Source organism: Mauremys reevesii, linkage group 4 (assembly GCF_016161935.1).
Source record: "Mauremys reevesii isolate NIE-2019 linkage group 4, ASM1616193v1, whole genome shotgun sequence".
NCBI lineage: Eukaryota > Metazoa > Chordata > Testudines > Geoemydidae > Mauremys > Mauremys reevesii.
The window spans coordinates 24080128-24100933 of NC_052626.1; the positions used below are offsets into that span (position 1 = coordinate 24080128).

At 40.9% G+C, this 20806-nt stretch overlaps 1 protein-coding gene across 6 annotated transcripts in view; it reads right to left on the minus strand.

The window, feature by feature from the left end:
* Positions 1 to 20806, minus strand: part of EVL (Enah/Vasp-like) — a 214473-nt gene that overhangs the window by 169307 nt on the left and 24360 nt on the right. The window contains exon 1 of one of the 6 annotated variants that reach the window (XM_039536878.1): positions 15344 to 15428. The exons of 1 other annotated variant lie outside the window; for it this stretch is intronic. In XM_039536878.1, the coding sequence (XP_039392812.1) occupies positions 15344 to 15366 (23 nt within the window). In that variant the 5' untranslated portion in view covers positions 15367 to 15428. Of the gene's footprint in view, positions 1 to 15343; positions 15429 to 20806 lie in introns of those variants that run through there. 4 more of the 6 variants (XM_039536875.1, XM_039536879.1, XM_039536881.1 and 1 more) reach the window with 4 other exon arrangements.

Sequence of the window (20806 nt, forward strand, 5' to 3'; positions counted from 1 at the left end):
ACCTTCAAGTCAGTGGCAATGCTATGGGTACCCGCATGGCCCCACAGTATACCAACATTTTTATGGCTGACTTAGCTCTCATCCCCTAACGCCCCTACTCTACTTGCGCTACACTGATGACATCATCATCTGGACCCATGGAAAAGATGCCCTTGAGGAATTCCACCATGATTTCAACAATTTCCATCCCACCATCAATCTAAGCCTAGACCAATCCACACAAGCGGTCCATTTCCTTGACACTACTGTGCTAATAAGCGATGGTCACATAAACACCATCCTATACCGGAAACCTACTGACCACTATACTTCCAGCCTCCAGCTTCCATCCAGGATAAACCACACGATCCATTGTCTACAGCCAAGCTCTAAGATACAACCGCATTTGCTCCAATCCCTCAGTCAGAGACAAATACCTACAAGATCTCTATCAAGCATTCTTAAAACTAAAAATACCCACCTGTTGAAGTGAAAAGACAGATTGACAGAACCAGATGAGTACCCAGAAGTCACCTACTACAGGACAGGCCCAACAAAGAAAATAACAGAACGCCACTAGCCATCACTTTCAGCCCCCAACTAAAACCTCTCCAGCGCATCATCAAAGATCTACAACCTATAATGAAAGATAATCCCTCACTCTCACAGATCTTGGGACACAGACCTGTCCTCGCTTACAGACAGCTCCCCAACCTGAAGCAAATACTCACCAGCAACCACACACCACCGAACAAAAACACTAACCCAGGAACCTATCCTTGCAACAAAGCCCGATGCCAACTCTGTCCACATATCTATTCAAGTGATATCATCATAGGACCTAATCACATCAGCCATGCCATTAGTGGCTCATTCACCTGCATATCTACCAATCGGATATATGCCATCATGTGCCAGCAATGCCCCTCTGCCATGTACATTGGCCAAATCAGACAGTGTCTATGAAAGAATAAATGGACACAAATCTGACATCAGGAATCATAACATTCAAAAACCCGTAGGAGAACACTTCAACCTCTCGGGTCACTTTAAAGGTGGCAATATTGCAACAGAAAAGCTTCAAAAACAGACTCCAATGAGAAACTGGTTAACTTGAATTAATATGCAAATTAGACACCATCAACTCAGGTTTGAATAGAGATTGGGAATGGCTGAGCTATTACACACATTGAATCTATTTCCCAGTGTTAAGTATCCTCACACCTTGTTGTGAAAGTGTCTGAAATGGGCTATCTTGATTATCACTTCAAAAGTTTTTTTTCCTCTCCTGCTGACTATAGCTCATCTTAATTAATTAGCCTCAGAGTGGGTAGGACAATTCCCACTTTTTCATATTCTCTGTATGTGTATGTATGTGTATATATATCTCTCTCTCTCCTTGCTATGTGTTCCACTCTATGCATCCAATGAAGTGGGCTGTAGTCCATGAAAGCTTATGCTCAAATACTCTGAAACCTGTCAAATTTGTTAGTCTCTAAGGTGCCACAAGTGCTCCTGTTCTTTTTAAAAACTACTTGCTTACAAAATCAGATAGAAAAATACGGAAGTGTTACAAGACACTATTACAAAAAAATTGCTTATTTTCTCATTTTTACCATATAATTATAAAATAAATCAATTAGAATATAAATATTGTACTTACATTTCAGTGTGTAATATAGAGAGCAGTATAAACAAGTCACTGTCTCTATGAAATTTTAGTTTGTACTGACTTCACTAAAGCTTTTTGTGTAGCCTGTTGTAAAACTAGGCAAATATCTAGATGAGCTGATGTACCCCCGGCCTCTGGAAGACTTCTGCATACTCCCACATACCCCTGGTTGAGAACCACTGGGCTAGGGGACTTGGGTTGAAATTCTGGCCATCATTAAAGTCAATGGGAGTTTTGCCACGGACTTCAGAGGAGCCAGGATTTCACACCTCAGTTCTCTTCCTAGCACTGGCAGTGACTTAAGTCAAGCTCTCTGTCTCCATTTCTCCATCTTTGAAATATGGATAATGATACCTTCCCCTCCTTTGTAAACTGCTTTGAGGGCTCTGAATGAAAAGCTCTAGGTAAATGCTATTACTGTGTACTAGGGTCGTCCCAACCCCATTACTCAGCCTGCTTACTCGTGCCCATGACTATCTGTAACCTGTTTGTATGAGTGATGTACCCTCACCGTTTACTTACTGTACCTTGAACTGACCCACCGTATACCCCGCATTGGGGACATGACAGACTATGTATATGTATGTGCTGCCTATCACCAAAACGTTAACATCCCCCCACAATCTGTATGTAACCCCCAATGACACAATAACTGACGCATCAACACTTTGTATCGTTTATTTTAAATATTCTGTGTCAGTGCACTGAAAAAACTGTGGGCCTGATACTGCAAGGTACTGAGCATCTCCCATGAGGCGCTGGGTTCTCTCAACTCCCATGGACTCTCACTCAGCGTTCCAGGTGCTCAGCATCTCACACAGGCGCTCCACACTGCATAGGATCGGGCCGTGTATCCCATAGTCACTTAGAGAGAAGGAACAAAGTGTATTACGCTTGCAGAGCCTCTAGCATCTGGTATTGCAGCTTCAGAGGAGGCAGTGTTCTCTCAGCCCGAGGGTAAAAGTGCAGCTGTTGCTATGAAGACAGGGGGGCAAATGGAATCGCAGTAAAGAAAGAGTGAGTGAAATCTTTAGGTGAATGAAATATGCTGAGTCATTGCCACAGAGTGCTTACTTGACCACACACAGCTATGCAAACAGAGCCGAGGCTACTTGCCATTATACAAAAATATTCCACTGAAAGCTACAATGGCTGGTTTTGATTAGCCAGTCCAATTCCATACATAGTGTGACATGTAAATTCTACTCTGCTCCCCAGCTGCCAGGATCATTTCACAATCCTTTATTTTTATGGACACCCTCACACACCGTGATAAAGACTTGTACCCCTCACTGAGACATGCAAGTATTCTACTAATCCAGATCCACTGCAATACACTTTTGAGTAAGCAAGGACAACTGAACCAATTGCTATCTAGCTTGAGTGCTTGCGTTTTGAAGGACACGGGTCACTGTTAGTGTGTGGTCACTCCAACATTAGGTCTGGTAATGTTTGCAAATAAATCTTGGCATCCAAGACAAATTCTCAGCCTCCTGCTCCAAGTGTCACTCTTCTATTTACCCCACTGTCAAGGGAAAGGTGTCTCTCGAGGCTGTAGACTAAACACAATCTGACTAGAACTTTGGAATGCGACCATACCTAAAACAGATGTTGTGTTAACCAAGGTTTCTCTGGTCTAGAATAAATGATAATGATTCTGGGCCAGAACTTCTGCACATGTAATGGTGGTAGCTCCAGCAAAGGCACAGGTCCATCTATTCCCAGCAGCGAAGGCTCTGGCCTTCCATCTTTACTGCTGCCTTTCTGAGTTTGCTCTAACACAGATGTAGGACCTGAGAAGACAAGCAGCACCTCTTCCCACAGATATTTTCCAAATCTAGCCACATCTAGTCTTTGCTTTATTGACTGGTTTGTGGTCTAGTAATGGTTTCACCAAGCAGTCTTAGTAGAGTTTCTGTCTTTTTTTACTTCAATGCTTCTGTAGCTGAGCTTATCATGCATCTGAGGAAATCTCTGGTTAATCTGCTGGATACAGAGAGCTCTGGAGTACAGCTTTCCTGCTCATCATCATCAGCAGCAGCTAGCTAGCAAGCAAGAGTGCCTAGCTGCAGTATGCGTGTGACCTTCTGTACTGCAGCACAGCAATGGAGGGATTTTGCCTCTTTGTCAGCTTTTCTTAACAGCTTTTTTCCACCAGGTTGAGCATGCAGTACTTGGGACTTGAGCATGCTTACCTGAAATCCCGAGGCATGTTTATGCTGTAGGGATCTTTTTTCCTCAAGGAAGAAGGGATGTCATGCCTGTGATGGTACCTCCCATAACGCTTTATGGGAATATGACATAACTGGAATATGTTTTGCGCTGCCTGTGCCATGTAACATCTCTCTGTAAAGGTTATGGTCTACTATATCTATTCATTCTATTTGTACACATATATAATTTTGTACTTGAGGTTAAGAATATTGGTTGTATACCTACTTAATTTCTAAGTAAGCTTTGTGAGGCATTTGGTCAGCTTCTTTAGGAAGCAATTTGCAAGGTTAAGTACCCGATCAGGAAGCACTAGGAGAACAATGCATCTTGGAATGCTCCAATCCACATGAGAAGTCTTCCTGGAGACATACAAGATACCATGTGGACAATGGCTTCTGCCTGCAAAGACTGAGTCATGGATGGACATGTGACTTGTCCAGGTGACTCCAGAATGCCATCTTGGAGCTGGACTTTGCATAGGAGTGAGGTCTCCATCCACGAGAGAAAGTCTATTTTAAACCCATGGAGACCCCTCCATTTTGTCTTCAGCTGGCTAAAGAAGGAACCTCTCCACCCACATCGTAAAGTGCAATTGCAACCACTAACTTCAGTGGGTGCTTAGTCTCACTCTGAATCAGGCCCCAAGTTTCAGTTCTTTCCCCTTCAGTACAGCATAATCTAGAATATAAACTGGGCCAGACTGTCAGTTGGTGTAAACAGGGCCGTCTCCAGCTTTTTTGCCACCCCAAGCGGGGTGGGGGAGATTGACCTGCTGCCAAGTTGGAATACAGGGATTGTAGGACCCACCGCCGAAGAGTGCGGACCGATTGAGTTGCCACCGAAATGCTACCGCCGCCGATCCGGACGTGCCACCCCAACAACGGACGGACTGCCACCCCGTTCTATTGGCTGCCCTAGGCACCTGCTTCCTTCGCTGGTGCCTGGAGCCAGCCCTGGGTGTAAGATATCATAGCGCCACTGAAGGACTGAAATGGAGCTATATCAATTTACACCAACCAAGAATCTGGCCCACAGTATTTGTTGGTTGAATTCCTCCTCCCCATCATCTTCTCTCTTCCCCCACCCCCCGCATCTCCACCCACATGCAGGCTCTCTGTACGCGTGTTGCACTCTCCTAGCTCTCTGCACCACCTTTTGCCCTATTTTTTCATTTGAGTTTTTCTTTTGCTCCTTTTTACACTATTCCTCATAAACAGATTATTAAACAAATGTGTAAATTGGGATTATGAGCGCTTGGTGTCTGAGTGTATTAAGAGTTAGGTGCAATAGGTCAGATCCTTAGCTGATGAAAATTGGAATAGATAAAGTGACTTCAGTGGAGCTACTCTGATTTACAACAGCCAAGAATCTGGTTCAGTAAATGTATTACCCAGTGCTAGTGGCAGCAATATATACAACATGCAAGAAAAATCTTTGATGTTTCATCTTTATGTTTTGACACATCCTTTTCCAGTCTGAGAATAGGTTTTTTCCTCCCTGTGGCACTGGGTATATATTATACACTGTCCTTCTTGCAATCTGATTGCCCCTTGCAATCAGACTGCTCCCCCTCCATATGGGGATGTGTCCAATGGTGCTATACTGCATTTTTACATCATATAAGGTTTCAGCACTCATTTGGCTTGGAGGGTTTGTTTCCCTTGCTCCAGTGTAGGATTATGGTTGGGCTGTATGCTTTGTTTTCAAAGCACATGTATTGATGCTGCAATCACTTGGCATAACTGGGACATGCATTTATTTATTCCCAAGAAGTGCTGTAACTGTTGTTTACACACAAACTTAGGCATAGATGCTATTGCCTGAAGCTTTTCATGGTGACAAGGTCACACACAAGGTACATTTCATTCACCTGAAGCTAATTTTTCTATAGGTTAAACTGGACCTTCTTGACATTAGCCCTGCCTTGTTTTATCAGAAAATGCTTTTATCCACCATTCACTACCACCACCATGTTATCACTGAAGACAAGAAATATCAACAAGCATATCTTTAAACTAAAAAAACCAAACAAATCCCAAACCCCCAAACATTTTTCTCAATTTGTGTGAAAAATCATCTGCAGGGAGCTGTAAGGTCTGCATGCCGAATTAAGTGTGCACGTATGAGAGAACACTTTTTCTAATCTGTCAGGTTACAGGTTATTTACAAATAAAGAAGATTAGATAATCACAGATACAAGAAAGTGCCAGATTCTACAATTTTAGGGGCTTTCTAAATTTTTTCTGTTTTCTGCAATCTAAGGTTTTATCTAACCTCGTCCTTTTAGACACACGTTTAGAGCCCAATTAAAAATAAAATAAATAAAATAAATAAAGAGTTCAGCACCCAAAACTGGGCCACATTTTCCAATGAACTCAACTATTCAACTCCAAATCAGGCACTAAATATGATAACTAGTTTTCTAGAGTCCCCAGCATCCAGCAGCTACTACTGAGAACTATCTGGGTGCAGGGCACTTTTGAAAATCTGGCCACACCCACTGAGGCACCTAAACTGAAGTGTTAGGTGGACTTCTGGACCTTAGATTCCCCCCGCCCGTTAAAAAAAAAAAAACAAAAAAACCTCTTACCATGTTATCTGGGATTCAAGTAATGAAGGCCAAATAGGAACCTGAACTCTATGTTAATTGATACTCTTTACAAGGCTGAATTAGCAGGGCAGTAAACAGTCTCCAGCCAAACAGCAGCCAGGGAGCAATTGCTAGAGCTAGTTAGAACATTCCTATCTAAATTAAAGTTAGTTGTAATATTCTGTTTTCTAAAAGCTGGCAGGTTTCATGGTGACGGATCAGTTTCAACTAAGAGAGCAGGACTTTCTCACAGCCTAGCGCCTGTTGGATAGGGCATGGACATGGGAGACCCTGGTTCACATCCTTGTTGTCTGATTCAGAGTGATCTGGGATGAAAAACTCTGCTTGGAATCAGGCAGAGCAAGGACTGAACTTTGGTCTCCCACAGGCCAGTGCCTGACCCACCAAGCTACTCCCCAACCCCACCGGTCGAAAAGCTCAGGTTTGGATCTGAAAATGGACACACAATCCCATTTTTGTGAAAACATTCAAGAGGATTCAAAAGAGAATCATTGTCCTCTGGTCAGTTCTAGTGATCGCCCCCATTAGGCTGCCATCTTCCTGACATCCTGGGTTCCCCCTTTAAAGGTTAACACTACTCAGCACAGCAGTCTGAGAAACACACTCAATCCGGAGTCAAGGCACTTTGGAAAAGTTGTTCTCCATGTTCCTTCCTCCTCTTCTCTCAAAGAGGATTTCTTTGCTCTCATTGTTGCCTAGACCTGAAAGAAATGGGGGTATTTTTACAGCCCCTTCATCCTGGGAATTCTTCCTTTTTACTGCCCAGCCTTAACTCCTCTCCAGCAAGTACAATGAGGATGGCAAATGTGTCTGTGTTTTGAACGGCTGTATATATCACCTGGTATGGGTGCTATTTATACCTGGATATTTACCTGACAACTTTGCAATATCCACAGGGTCACATTTTGCTCTTCTACCAGTGCTACCCCCATTGTGTGAAGAATAGAGCCAAATTCAGCCCTACTGCTAGCAGACAACTCCCCTTGACTTCAGTAGGAGACATGCCCTGTTACACGAGAATGCAGTTTGGTCCAGAGTTTAGCTCTAATAAGCTTGAACTCAGACTCATAGACTTTAAGGTCAGAAGGGACCATTATGATCATCTAGTCTGACGACCTGCACAATGCAGGCCACAGAATCCCACTCTCTAAGCCTGCTGTGGCTGAAATCCTTCAGCTGCTGTTTAGCTGTTCAGATCTTCACCAGTCTGTAGTCATACATGTCCTTTCAAAGAGACAGTAACCCCATAATCACTGACTGTCTTCTCAATGGCCAGCACAAAGTGTTAAAATCAGGAGGGTCACCAGTTTCTTTTTTGTTTGGTTTTAACTGTGATTTTCCACTGCTCCTGCCAGCTCCTCACCTCGCTTCATGAAATGGAATATTTTAATGAAATAACAATCCACTTACTCTCCAAAGTATCTTGTTTCTGTGTCTCTCAAAGCTCTTTACAAACATTAATTAAGCATCTCAATAACCCTGTAAAAACAGGATTATTAGACCCTTCTGAGAGCTGGGAGAACTCAGGTGTGAGAGGTCAAGGTCACACAGGGAGTGAGTGGTAGCTTTGGGAATAGAACCCAAGAACCCTAATTCCCAGTCCCATCTGCTATAATAACTAGACCACACTGCCTCCCTGTGCTGGGATTTGTTAGAGCACACAGTTTAGTAACATCTCGTGTTTAAAGGAGAGGGATGAGAGGCAGGTGATCTGGATTCTATTCTGGGTTCTGCCAGAGGCACGCGCGCGTGTGAGCGAGACAGACACACTTGGGTTAAGTCCCTCCCTGAACCTCTGTGTTCCCACAAAGATAACACCAGTCTCACAGGCATATTGCGAGGCTTAATTTATTAATGTTTGTAAAGCACGCTGAGGCCTTCATATGGAAGGTGCTATAACAATACACAAAATATTATTATTGCTATTCCTTTTTGTCCATAACTACCATGTTTTTCTCCCCTCTCCTAGTCCATTAATGCAGTGCTCATGGGGCATGGTTTTTCTAGTGGGGAATGTGTCTTTCAAATTCAGTCTCTCATCGTGCCAAATTGTGAGGTCCCTATTCACAGTTTTTGGCCAGGCAAATGCAAAACACAATCACTCTTGTTATGAGAAGGGAGGAAAGCCTGGATTTCCCATGCTCTGGCTTGGATTGGGCTCCATATTCTTGTTCCTGCTCCCACTGAAGTCAACAGGAGTCGAACATTGACTTTACTGAGAACAAGATGAGGCATATGGAACCCAATCCAATACTCACTGAAGTGAGTAGAAATATTTTCAATCAGGCCATTAGGGAGAAAGTTGTAGGGAAGCTACAAAGTACAATATATATGTTTTACAGGTAGGGGAAACAGCAGATCCTGCAACAGGTGTACTTGGTCACACTCTACTGAAACAGGCGAATGGGTAACTGGCCTCCATTGAAGATGAATGGCTGGAATCGGGGGTGGAGGGAGAGAAATTGACTACCGCTTGAAGAGGTCACTGTGCTGTGAAAAACCAGCACTCTGTCCAAATGAAGTCAACACTACAAGTGACAAGCAATGGGTAGTGGTTCTGTGTAGGGAAGTACCTTAATAAAACTTTTTCAAACCTTTATTGAATTTTGATTCGAGGATGTGCAAAGGCAGATCAGTCTAAGGCTGGCTCATCCTTCCCTACTGGATACAGATGGTTTTATTTAAAAAAAAAATAAATCACTGCATTGTGTAGCTTAAGTTGCTTCAAGAAAGATATTAGGATTCAGAGTCTTGTTTTTATTGAAAAGCCAGGCATACATTTCCATACATCTCTGATAATACATATTAGTCTTGCAAGACTCAAGCACCTGAATCTTGCCTATACACAGACTGTCAAATTTTGTTCATGGCAATTACAATAGGGACATTAGATAAATATTTTCCAAGGACCAGGTGGAGACCATGAGGACATAAAATTCAGGACTGCTCTAGCTGGAAGACTAGTAGAACCTGTAGCAATCCTCCTGCCCCCTGGACTCTCTATCCATTACAGTTACGAATATTCTAGAAGCTCTTCGATGTCTCAGTCAGGATTGGGGTCCCACTGCATTAGATATTGCACAAACAGTATACTGGACATATTTACTAATATTTGGATCTCTAGGATAAAGTTCAGTGCCTCTCATTCACAGGAATTTTTTACTCCCTAGTAAAAAATCCCTACCCAGGTGTACTCCCTGGTACCTTTATCATTGGGATAAAGTTAAAAAGAATTACTACAACATAGCAGGAACATATTGTTCCCATGTATATCTTAATCTCCAGCAAGTATATTCAGAGTTATATGTGCTCCAGGGATGTTCTCTCATGTTACGTCTCCTTAGAAAAAACACAAACTCCTTTTCTTCAGACATCTGATTGCTAAGCCAATTAAACATGGGACCAACTGTGGTATCAGTTCTTGAGAAAATTACATAGGTGAAAACTTTCATTGATATAATAATCAGCTATTTGAAGAAGGGAATTTAACATTCCCATGAGGAATTAACATTCTCTCAGCAGCTATAGATTAGCAGCATGATTGAATAACTGTTGGCTGTCCAAAAGAAAGGTTTTTCATATTTTTAAATGTGATTTCAACATTCACACAATCAAATACAAAACACTGAACAGCCACATTTTGTGGGCCTTACTCAAGCAAACTTCATATGACTCTTTAGCGCATCTGGCACATAAATATCTTGCGACAGTGCCATGCGAATGCCTGTTCTCACTTTCAGGTGACACTGTAATTAAGTGGGCAGAATTATCTCCCATAAATGTAAACAAACTTGTTTCTCTTAGCAATTGGCCTCAAGTTTCTGATTGCAATGGGAGTTTTGCTTCAGGAGAGCCCACAGAATTTGGCTTTAAATTAGTCATAACATTAAAATTGAGATTTTAATCTCACAAGATGCAAGAGTGTCAGTGGAATGGTTCTCACAGCAACCATAAGTTGGCCTGTTTGTGCCCACGCGCCATTTTCTCCTACTGCCTTAGGAGATGCATAATGTGGCCCAGTTGCATTAGCTGTGGGAATTATAACTGAATTTTCTGACTCTGGTGGTCCAATTAAAAATCTTCAACCTGGACATTAAATGCAAAAACTGGCATAAATGTAATTTGTAAAGAAGGAATAAAAAGAAGGGCACTGGTTGGTCTGTTGGAAGGTTTAAGCCACTAAGGCCTCAAAATGAACTCACCATCTCAACTATAACTGGATTTGGTCTACTGACATTGAAATGTCTGTTTTAAACTCCTGCTTACAAAAATTCTTAATTGCTATTGGTTAAGTATCCCTCAAATGTTTTGTTCATGATGCTGCAACTGCAGTAAATTCAGTGCTGCAGGTTACATCAGTTTGAGACACTGTCTGCCAAATGCTGCTCAAAAATAGCATCTGAATCTGCAAAACCTTCAACACCCTGTTTTAAACATTCTCCCCTGCCTGTTCTGTTTTAACAGCATTTAACTTAAGCAGCTTTACTTCCTTAACTCCCTAAACTTCCTTCTCTTCTTGTCAGAAGAGAATAAACTACCCCACTTTGTACATTTTTTTTAATAGTCACTTCATCTTACCTGTGAAGTCACAATCCCTTGGATTCAGAATAATAAGTAACTTTGGCTTTCCTTAACAATTCTAATACCAGTGCCACTCACAAAAACTAGATTCTTGCAAAGGCTGAAATGTTCGTTGAACTTCTCCTTTCCTCTCCTTTGATCATTAATATTGTCATTTTCTCTAGCAAGGAGGTGGTTAGGATCTAACTCTTCAAAAGTAACTAAAGGATTTTAGTACTCCTGAATTTGGGGCCTAATTTAAGAGACCTTAAAAAGGGGCCTAATTTTCAACAGATTGTTCAGTACTTCTGAAGATTAGGCCCCTTTAAGATGCCTCACCCGAAAATTGATGCATCCACAGTAACTACTCATTTTTGGAAAGTTAGGCCGTCATCCACCTAGAGCACTTGGCTTTATCTGGTCTGGAGATCTTTCTGCTATTCCCTTCTGAAGATGTATCTATCTGCCTCCACATCAAATTTCAATATCATTTCCCTCTTCATAGAGTAGGATGGAAGACAAACAACTTTTATTTATTCTTTATTAAAAACTTATCCCACTGGCACGCCCAACCGGAGGTACCTGAAATGCTGGTAATAGCATGGGGAAAACTGCAGCCAACAAGTAAATCTAGGACTATTTGCCACTGGAATTTGCTTTGGTCAAACAGTACTCAAAATGGTGAATTCTTTTCTACTTTGAGGTATTTATATTTTTTATTTGGCAGTGGTTAAAGCAGAAGACTAGGAATCAGGACTCCTGGGTTCTATTCCAACTTTGCAACAAAACTCACCTGTGTAGCCTTCAGCAAGTCACTTAATCGCTCTGTGCCTCAGTTTACCCATCTATAGCAGTGGTATCATAATATTGTCTTCAGAGAGTTATTATGCTTTATTAACGTTCCTGAGTACTTTGAGAACCTCAGATGAGAGGTGCTATATGCACACAAAATATAAATAGTCTATTTCTGTACTGAAATACATATCAATTTTTGAAAAACAACTGTATTTGCTGTATTCACAAACGGTTGACTTTGAGGAGACTAAAATTTCCGTTTTTTGTATTGTTGCTAGTTTTGCTGAGTGCATAGGGGAATAGAAAGTTCAGCATTAAAAATACTGAGATGTGATGGCAAAGGTGCATCCTAAGTAATACCCCAGGCTAATATACCTAAGGCAGCAAGAGGAAAATCTACACTCAGTTTAACAAAGCTTTCTGTTGCTACAAAGACTGATCTTGACTGGACATAACAAAAGTACAGTACATTCTTGGCCAAAAGCACAGCAATCTTAACATTATGCACAACAACCTATCACAGTGAGACGTTGAGAAAATCCAGCTTGTGAGAAAATTTACTTCATTTTACATATAAAATGCACATTAGGCTATTGAAAGACTATAAAAAGAATTAGTAAAGACAAGGGACCACATCTTCATCTGATGTCAGGAGGCAAAGGTCCAATGACCTTACAAACTGAGGACGTGGCCATGTAAGTTTCTGTAACCCTCAGTTAAAAAGAAATAAAAGTTTGCCTTGGGGGTAATGCCCTGTCCCACTGTCAGGAAAAAAAAACAGCCCTTGCCTAGAATATGGAATTATGAAATTCCCAATGGATTTTAGCTCCTTCGTTTCCTCTGAGGTTCAACTCTTGGCTCATGACCCACACTAGTTATATTTATCATCAAGTGCCTTACAAACATTTTATAAGCAACACACCACGGCTGCTTCCTTCTTCCAGTCCTGAAGTGAGATGCTTCTGCAGAGAAGTCCAGCTGCTGTTTAAGAGTACCCAGCACTACACTACCATTCACCAGGAGGTGAAGGTCACTATATCAAATTAAAACTGCAGCGGGAACTTGGGTAGACAGAACATAATCACTCTACAGTATCTGGAATTTGTCCAAGCCACCATGGCTGTGCACCTCTTTCTCAGAGATTTTTTTATGGGTTCCTTAGGGCCCATATCTAGTCAGAAAGTAGGTGTAAACTTGCACATGCACAAATGAAACCCTATTTTGCATATGCTGAATTGTATATGCATTCACAAATGGAAGCTGCATTCCCACTTGGCTACACAGACACCGATCTAGACTTGTATGCAGACAAATCTGAGATTTAAACTGGATGCATGTTTTTGTACATGCAAGTGAGCACCTACTTTGTAAATGGAAGTCAGGCCCTGAGTGAGCACAAGTGGCCATGACTTCAGTTCTATATTTTATCCAAAAAGATGGCACCTCCAACAGCATAGTGCCTTTAACACCATGTTGAGTCTTCAGTTCAGGGAACAGCACCACCTACTGAATCATCAACTCCATGTCTTATGGGCATAGGTCCTCCATCCAAATACTGAACTAGGCCAATCCTTTTTCGTTTGAGAGAGATACACAGTGGTCCCATCACAAGTAAATAGAGCTACAGAAATAAGAGCGAATAATAATCCCATAAAGAAGATAATCATCCAGATACACCTTCAACAGAATACCACTGAAATGCCTGAGAAAATAAATGTCATTCTAAATGTTACTACTCAGATGCCACAATCCTGCCAGCTTGAAGGATTTCAGAATGCACTAGTAGTTCATGCATGTAAAGTTCAATGTAATTTTCAAAGCAAGCCTAAGAAGGGAAGGCTAGTACATTCACAAGCCTGATGAGGGGTATAGACCAGAATCAAAACCTCTCTGCTGCAGAACTATGTAAATGTCTTCCTTGTCTTCACATGAATGCAGCCTCCACTGGAAATTAGCTAGAGCTTTTTAAGTACACTTTTCAAATTACCTTAATTTGTTTTCTAGTGACAAATCTGGTTGGAATATTGCAGTATTAATAATATGTTTTAAACACTTGGGTGCAATATAAAGAACTACTAAATCAAATAATGACATAGTAGGCTGTGTGCCTGTTTGCAATTTAACTTACTGCCAACAATTGGCTACATCAAAATTTGTGAGCATCTCTCGACAATCCTATGACAACTGCAGTTACACAGCATCACAAAGTGTGCCAGTAAAATCTTTTCACTGAGGCAGTATCCTACAGCATTTCATAAGCAGTAGAAGTTCTAGTCACTGTTAGCCTGTATTTCTTCATCATGTATGGTTGGATTCTAGACATATGGTGTTTTTTTAATTATTATTTTTTCCAGTTGCTCATTTCTACTACTTGTCAGCATCAGGATGGGTACTCACACACACGTACGTCATCTGGCAAAGCACAGATTAACAAAATATAATCAATATTTTGTCTGATGGTAAAAAAAGTTTAATAGAAAAAAAAATCATGTACTGAATGTGCACTGTGAATGCAAAGCCAATCTCCTTCATGTCTAGTTACATACTTAAACAATCTTTTTCTACATCTAAATAAATCAAAGGGATTTTTTTTCATATTATATTATATTATAGCAATGGCATATAGAACAGAAAATATACCAAGAGATTACCCCAATATGTCATGATACTATCACCATTTTTATCTGGCGAGTATTATAATATGACCTACAAGAAACAGTGAATAAACCTAAAACAAAGTGAAAGACCCACTGAAGATCGTAGAGTACAATTTCAATGCAGGTGAAAACATTGTGTTACAACGTCTATTCATTTTGTTTCAGCTATCTTCAAAAACCTGTCATGGTTTAAATAGACCTTGAATCTGCATAGGGAGAGAGAGTTATATTGGGAGGGAGGATGGAGGACGAGCCAGTATTGAGCAACACTAATATTAAATAAAAAGATGCTCATTTTGTAGTTTAACAAGCACAGCTGTTCAAATGTTTGCAAACAAAAACCCAACCCAACCCCAATCTAACCATATGAAATATATGAAATTCTACAGCTACAGGATTATGAAAAACAGGCATGTAGACTGTGCTGCAGCACAAAAATCTAATCCTAGCTATGATCTAAGCATCAATATTTTTTCCCTTAATTATCATAATCAGTATTCTTTAGAGAAGATGCATCTGTCAGGTCTCAGGAACCAAAAATAGCAAAGACCCTTTTCAGCAGAACACTTTCTGTTTTATAACTCTATACTGTACTTGCAGCTTCTGGCTACATGACTATAAAATTTGTGCAAGACAATCAATTATCCAGCTTTACTCTCCGTCATGCAGTTAGCTATCGTTTACCTGCAGCTCATTCTTCTACACACTTCTCCCAATACACAGAGTAGAGATTTTAAAACGCAAGAAACATTTACATTTTGGAGAACTAACTGTAGAGCCGTCTGACATTACACAGCAAAAACCTTGTGAGAACAAAAACCAAGCACACTGATGTATATAAAAGAGAGAGCCTACCTGAATTCTTCAAATGCATACATGGCCTAGCAACTAGACAAATTCTCTGAAATTTAAAATAATCTTCTTAACATGCAGGAGAACCATTTAGTTTGTCAAACTGCAGCAAAATGCATAATTAAGAGGCAGTATATTTGAAATATTCTGAAGAGAAAGGGTATGCAGATACTGGCCTGCAGCCTACAGCTCAGCCAGCTGCTAAAAGCAGCAGCTAACAGGGAAAGGCATAGAGCACCATGTGATCATTCCAGCGAGTCCGATTAATGCAGTATACTCCAAGAATACAAGGCTGATATCTTTATTATTCAAGCCAAATAAGTCAAATTCTATACATGCCACACACTCAGTGGTTAAATTATGGTTCATATTTTACATCAAAAATAAATTCATGTAGAGGATAAGGAGGAAACAGACCAGAAATATGGTATTAATGTTACAATTGGATAGGCCTAATTAATCTAGCTAAACTGACTTTCTTACCTTGCAGTGATACTTTAATATCATGTAGGGTTTTTATTCACATGAACTGTCAATGTTGCAACAGATTACAACCACAATCCACCCCTTCCACGGAAGCCAAAACACATTAAGTAGTTTATCTACAAGAAATCATCACCTACTGTAGACTAATCCTGACCAATTTAACTCCTTTACTCCTGATTTCTTTGCTATCACAATACATGTGGCTCTCAGAAATTCAGGGGGTAGATGCTAATAAATCACATCAGTGCAACTGAATGAAGAGGGATGAAGGCCAAAAAGTCACATTTCAAAATAAAAGAAAGAAAACAACAACGAGATAACTTAAGGATTTCACAAATTGTAGCATGTAACTGAAGATACCTCAGCTGCCTAGCAACAGAGCAACGCAATCTCCGAAGCAACATGAAAAGTTCTAAGGCAAAGGAGACAGGGGTTCAACCAAATGGGAAACTTCTTTAAAATGTGACTAAAACGGGTTTCCTTGCATGCCTCGTGATTAAAACGTGGCTCAAATAGCACAAGGGTAGGATGTTGCCAAAGTATAAGTGGTATGACAAAAACCACAACACAACAGAAGATACCTCAAGCTCAGGTTACAAAGGCCAAAAGTTGCATGTACTGTATGTAGATAAGGAAAAAACAAATCAGAACACTGGAGTAAGACAGACACCAGAGCAACATTCCTAGAATACTTCAAAAGGCAAAGCATATGTTCTTCCAAAACAATCTGGAGAGGCTTTAGAGACCTTGTGGTTTATAAACATGGCAGGAAGAACACAAAAACCCCAAACAGGGAGAGAGAGAAATCCATAGATGTCTGTGTTCCCTGAACACTAAGCCTCTATGGGCATTTTGGGTATGCAAGAAATGCAGGATCAGGCCCCACAATCGCTATTTGTTTAGGAAAAGCATGCACCTTGTTGTCAAGGACGTTTCACTGAGGATTCCAACAATCCTAACTCTGAACCCGGGAAGCATGCTTGAGAGCAGAGAGGCTGGAGTGAGAGGAAAAAGACACAAGAGAAAGAAATGACACTGGAGACTTATAGAAAAGCTGCATTGAATTCATTTGGGGCAAGACCATTTTTTTCCACAGTAAGAACATTGGATTTTGTTTGCATTGCCTCATTTGTTTAAAACAGGGATCAGCAACCTTTGGCACGCAGCCCGCCAAGGGAAGGCCCCTGGTGGGCCAGGCCGGTTTGTTTACCTGCCGCGATCAGCCAAACCTGCAGACACGGCAGGTAAACAAACTGGCCCGGCCCGCCAGCGAGCTTACCCTGGTGAGCCACGTGCCAAAGGTTGCCAATCCCTGGTTTAAAAGGAAATAAGTTATTAAAATGGGAATAAACGTATATTGTAGTAACAGAAAAACATACCTGGCCAAATTTTGCCCTTGGTTACACCATCTGATGTAAATGAAGGGTGAATTTGGCCAAAGTATTTCTTATCCTCAAAAACAAACATTAAAATGGAGAGGTGAAGTGAAAAGTGGGTGTTTCTGAGTATCCTACTTGGAAAAAAAAGAAGAGCTCCACGTTATCGGAGGAAAGAGGAACAAAGACATCAGAAAACCACCTTGCTTCTTCAAGGTAGGGGCCAATGAAAGTATATGAGATTCCTAGACACTGAGGGGGAAATCCTGACCCCAGTGAAGATAATGGAAGTTTTGCCATTGACTTCACGAAAGCCAGGATTTCACCTTGAAAGTCAGGATTAAGATTGGAGATCCCAGAGTGATGAAGGAAGAAAATTGAAGCACTCTCTTCTATCCTCCTTTTGGCCCAACCCTGATCTGACTGAAGACTGGCTAAGCTCCCACAAAGTTGGCCTCTGTGTGCAACATTGGGATTTCTAATGCCAGCTTTAAAATATATTAATAAAATACTGTTTAAAAACAAATCCATTCACCTTGCATTTGAATTCACTAAATCACTGCTATGCTTTCTGATTGTTGCAACTCCTTATGAACTAAAGAAACAGTCTACTTTTCAAACCCTGACGCCCTCATCACTGGCCACTCTGTGAAGGCTGGAGAAAGTCTCAAAAAAGGTAAACACACTACAGAAGGCTTTTACATTTAATAAAGGTCAATTGCTGAGAGTTCTTATTGAGATAACTTTTAAAACTTAATTTTTATCCAGTGTTTACTCAGCTGCTTGTAGTGTCACATACTGCTCAAGCATGGTTCTCAGCCTACAAGGGAATTAACAGTGTAATTTCTTGATATTAAATAATTATTAAGACTAGATTGTCCAATCTAGAGCTGGAGTCGGCAACCTTTCAGAAGTGGTGTGCCAAGTCTTCATTTATTCACTCTAATTTAAGGTTTCGCGTGCCAGTAATACATTTTAACATTTTTAGAAGGTCTCTTTCTGTAAGTCTATAATATATAATTAAACTATTGTTGTATGTAAAGTAAATAAGGTTTTTAAAATGTTTAAGAAGCTTCATTTAAAATTAAATTAAAATGCAGAGCCCCCCTGGACCCGTGGCCAGTACCCGGGCAGTGTAAGTGCCACTGAAAATCAGCTCATGTGCCGCCTTTGGCACGCGTGCCATAGGTTGCCTACCCTTGATCTAGAGCATAATGTCGCAGTGTCCACATGAATGAAGATTAGCATATGATTTCCTGACAGAACATGTACGACTCAAGTGTCTAATGAAGACATAAGGGGGAAAAGAAATGCCAAAGCCTTATTGATCTACTGCCATCATTGTCACAGCATTTTAAACCCAATGGAATAATCCTGCCAGAGGCCTTCTAGTTAAATCGGAAGACCCTGCAAAATCAGGTAGCACGTCATAAAGAAGGAACAAAGAAGCAAATGCTGCAACTTCTCACATACTGAGTATGGGCATTTAACACTGGCTTTAACGTGTCAAAAAGGAGACAGAGTCCTGTACATCAGAATCAGCAAAAGACAAAGAATCACTCAATGACAAGGTCATCCATTCTCTGCTTGGATGCCCAGCTCAATCACTTGAGGAAAAAGACCCAACTTGCACCAAAAATTGCTATGATGTTATGGAACAGAAACATATAAACCAGAACGTAAGTGTATGTCAGTGACTGGACAGTGAAGTAACGGGAAACCCAGCCTTTCAGTTTCCACCTTCCAATCTGACCCATGTTAAAGCCGTACTAGTTACTATAATTTATTGACATTTGACAGCAGTTCGGTGGCTTATATAAAACGAGTTGGTGGTTTCAGTCTAGTTCCTACCAGACAGGTGTCCGTGTGACAAAAATTGTCATCCCTGTTGGAAATCTTAGCAGAGGAGAAAGTGACTGAAGGGGCTTTGTAATATGACAATCCAGAACAGGGTTGAGGCATGTTGCCAGAGGCTGTGGGTGAAATTCTCCCCCAGTGCTTAAATGGGACACAAGTTGTATGTAGACCTCATGTTAACCTTCTACACAGAAGTCAGTTTCACTTAGTGTAAGACTATGCACTATCTCTGCCTGTGCAGCACTCATTCTGTTGACTTAAGTTTCCAGTGCTCCCCTATCCACCCAGATGCTCCTTGGTACCATCTAATCACACAAGATTGAAATATTTTAATAGAGTGCTTGTTTATCTCGCTATGTTTGTCATTGGACTGTGTTACAATTTTGGTGATGTGCATTTGACCACTTTGAAAAAGGAACTCGATGGAATGATCCAGCATTAATTTCAATTGGAGAGGAGCAAAAGCAGAGTGGAAATGGAGAAGGAAAATAAAGACAAGGCAGCACATTGAGCAATACTGATACATTTGATCAGCGCTATATTTTCTGCACAGGGGTAGGTATGGAAATAAGAGAGCAGCCAAGATATTGCTTAAAGATCTTCTTCAGTAGGGTTTTCTTTGAGTTCAATGGTCTTTATTGGGTTTCGCAAAATAAGATTTGAAAGTGTTTAGTGGGAGTGGGGGAGGGAAAGGTTACCTTAGATTATTCTAGTATTGGGAGAATCCCTGAAACAATTCCAATAGCCCAAGAGACTTTATTGAACAATGACATTTACAGCATCTGCGGTGACAATATTGACTCAACAGCATGGTACTAGTAGCAACATCATTGGCAATCAAACCTCCAGACACTGAAGGAGAAAAAAAATGAATTACATGTCCTATTTTCAGCTATGGTACTTATAACATGTTTTGTCATGAGATAGTGACATGGTGTGATGAGACAAGAAAACTATTCTTGTTCATTTCAATAACTCTCTTGACTGAGAAATTCCTAACTTCCTTCATTCTGTGGTCTTTATTTTGACCAGCATGGAGGTTATTCTGGCAAAAGAAGCTTGGATCTGTGTGTGGGGAGAAAAATACTCTGATGGCAAAAGATTACAAACACACAGAACCCAATTCCATCACCTGCACAATCCCAGAGGGGTTCCATGAGTATATCTGGCAACAAATTTCCCCATCCCTCCCCCATACTCTAATACTGTTAATAGTCAATATAAACACAATTGGTTTGTGGAGAAGATAGCATAGCAGTAATGCATTAAATGAGCATGCTTCCCCTTCCTCCAGCTTGCCTGTCCCATACAGGCACTTCTGATGACGCTTTAAAAGTGTGCCAGAGCAGGGACATTTGCACAACAAAAATCTGCCCTCATCCCTCTCTGATTTTGTCTGTGGATTAAACCTCATGCTGCAGAACGTCTGTTAGTCTATAAGGTGCCACAGGACTCTTTGTTGCTTTTACAGATCCAGACTAACACGGCTACCCCTCTGATACTTGATTTTGTCTGATCATCAACTGCTTCACTCCCTGCAATCCATCTAGTGCCTAGGGATGACCACGGGAGTGGACGTCCTGAGATCAGTCCCAAACCTGTGCTCCACTGATGCCAGTCTTGCTGCTTGGACAGCACACCCATTTTCTGTAATAGATGCTCTGTACAGGATCCAAGGTGCTGATGAGCATATAGCAGCGACTCATCACAGCATTGAAATGGAAATGCTTTCAAACACAACTATTTG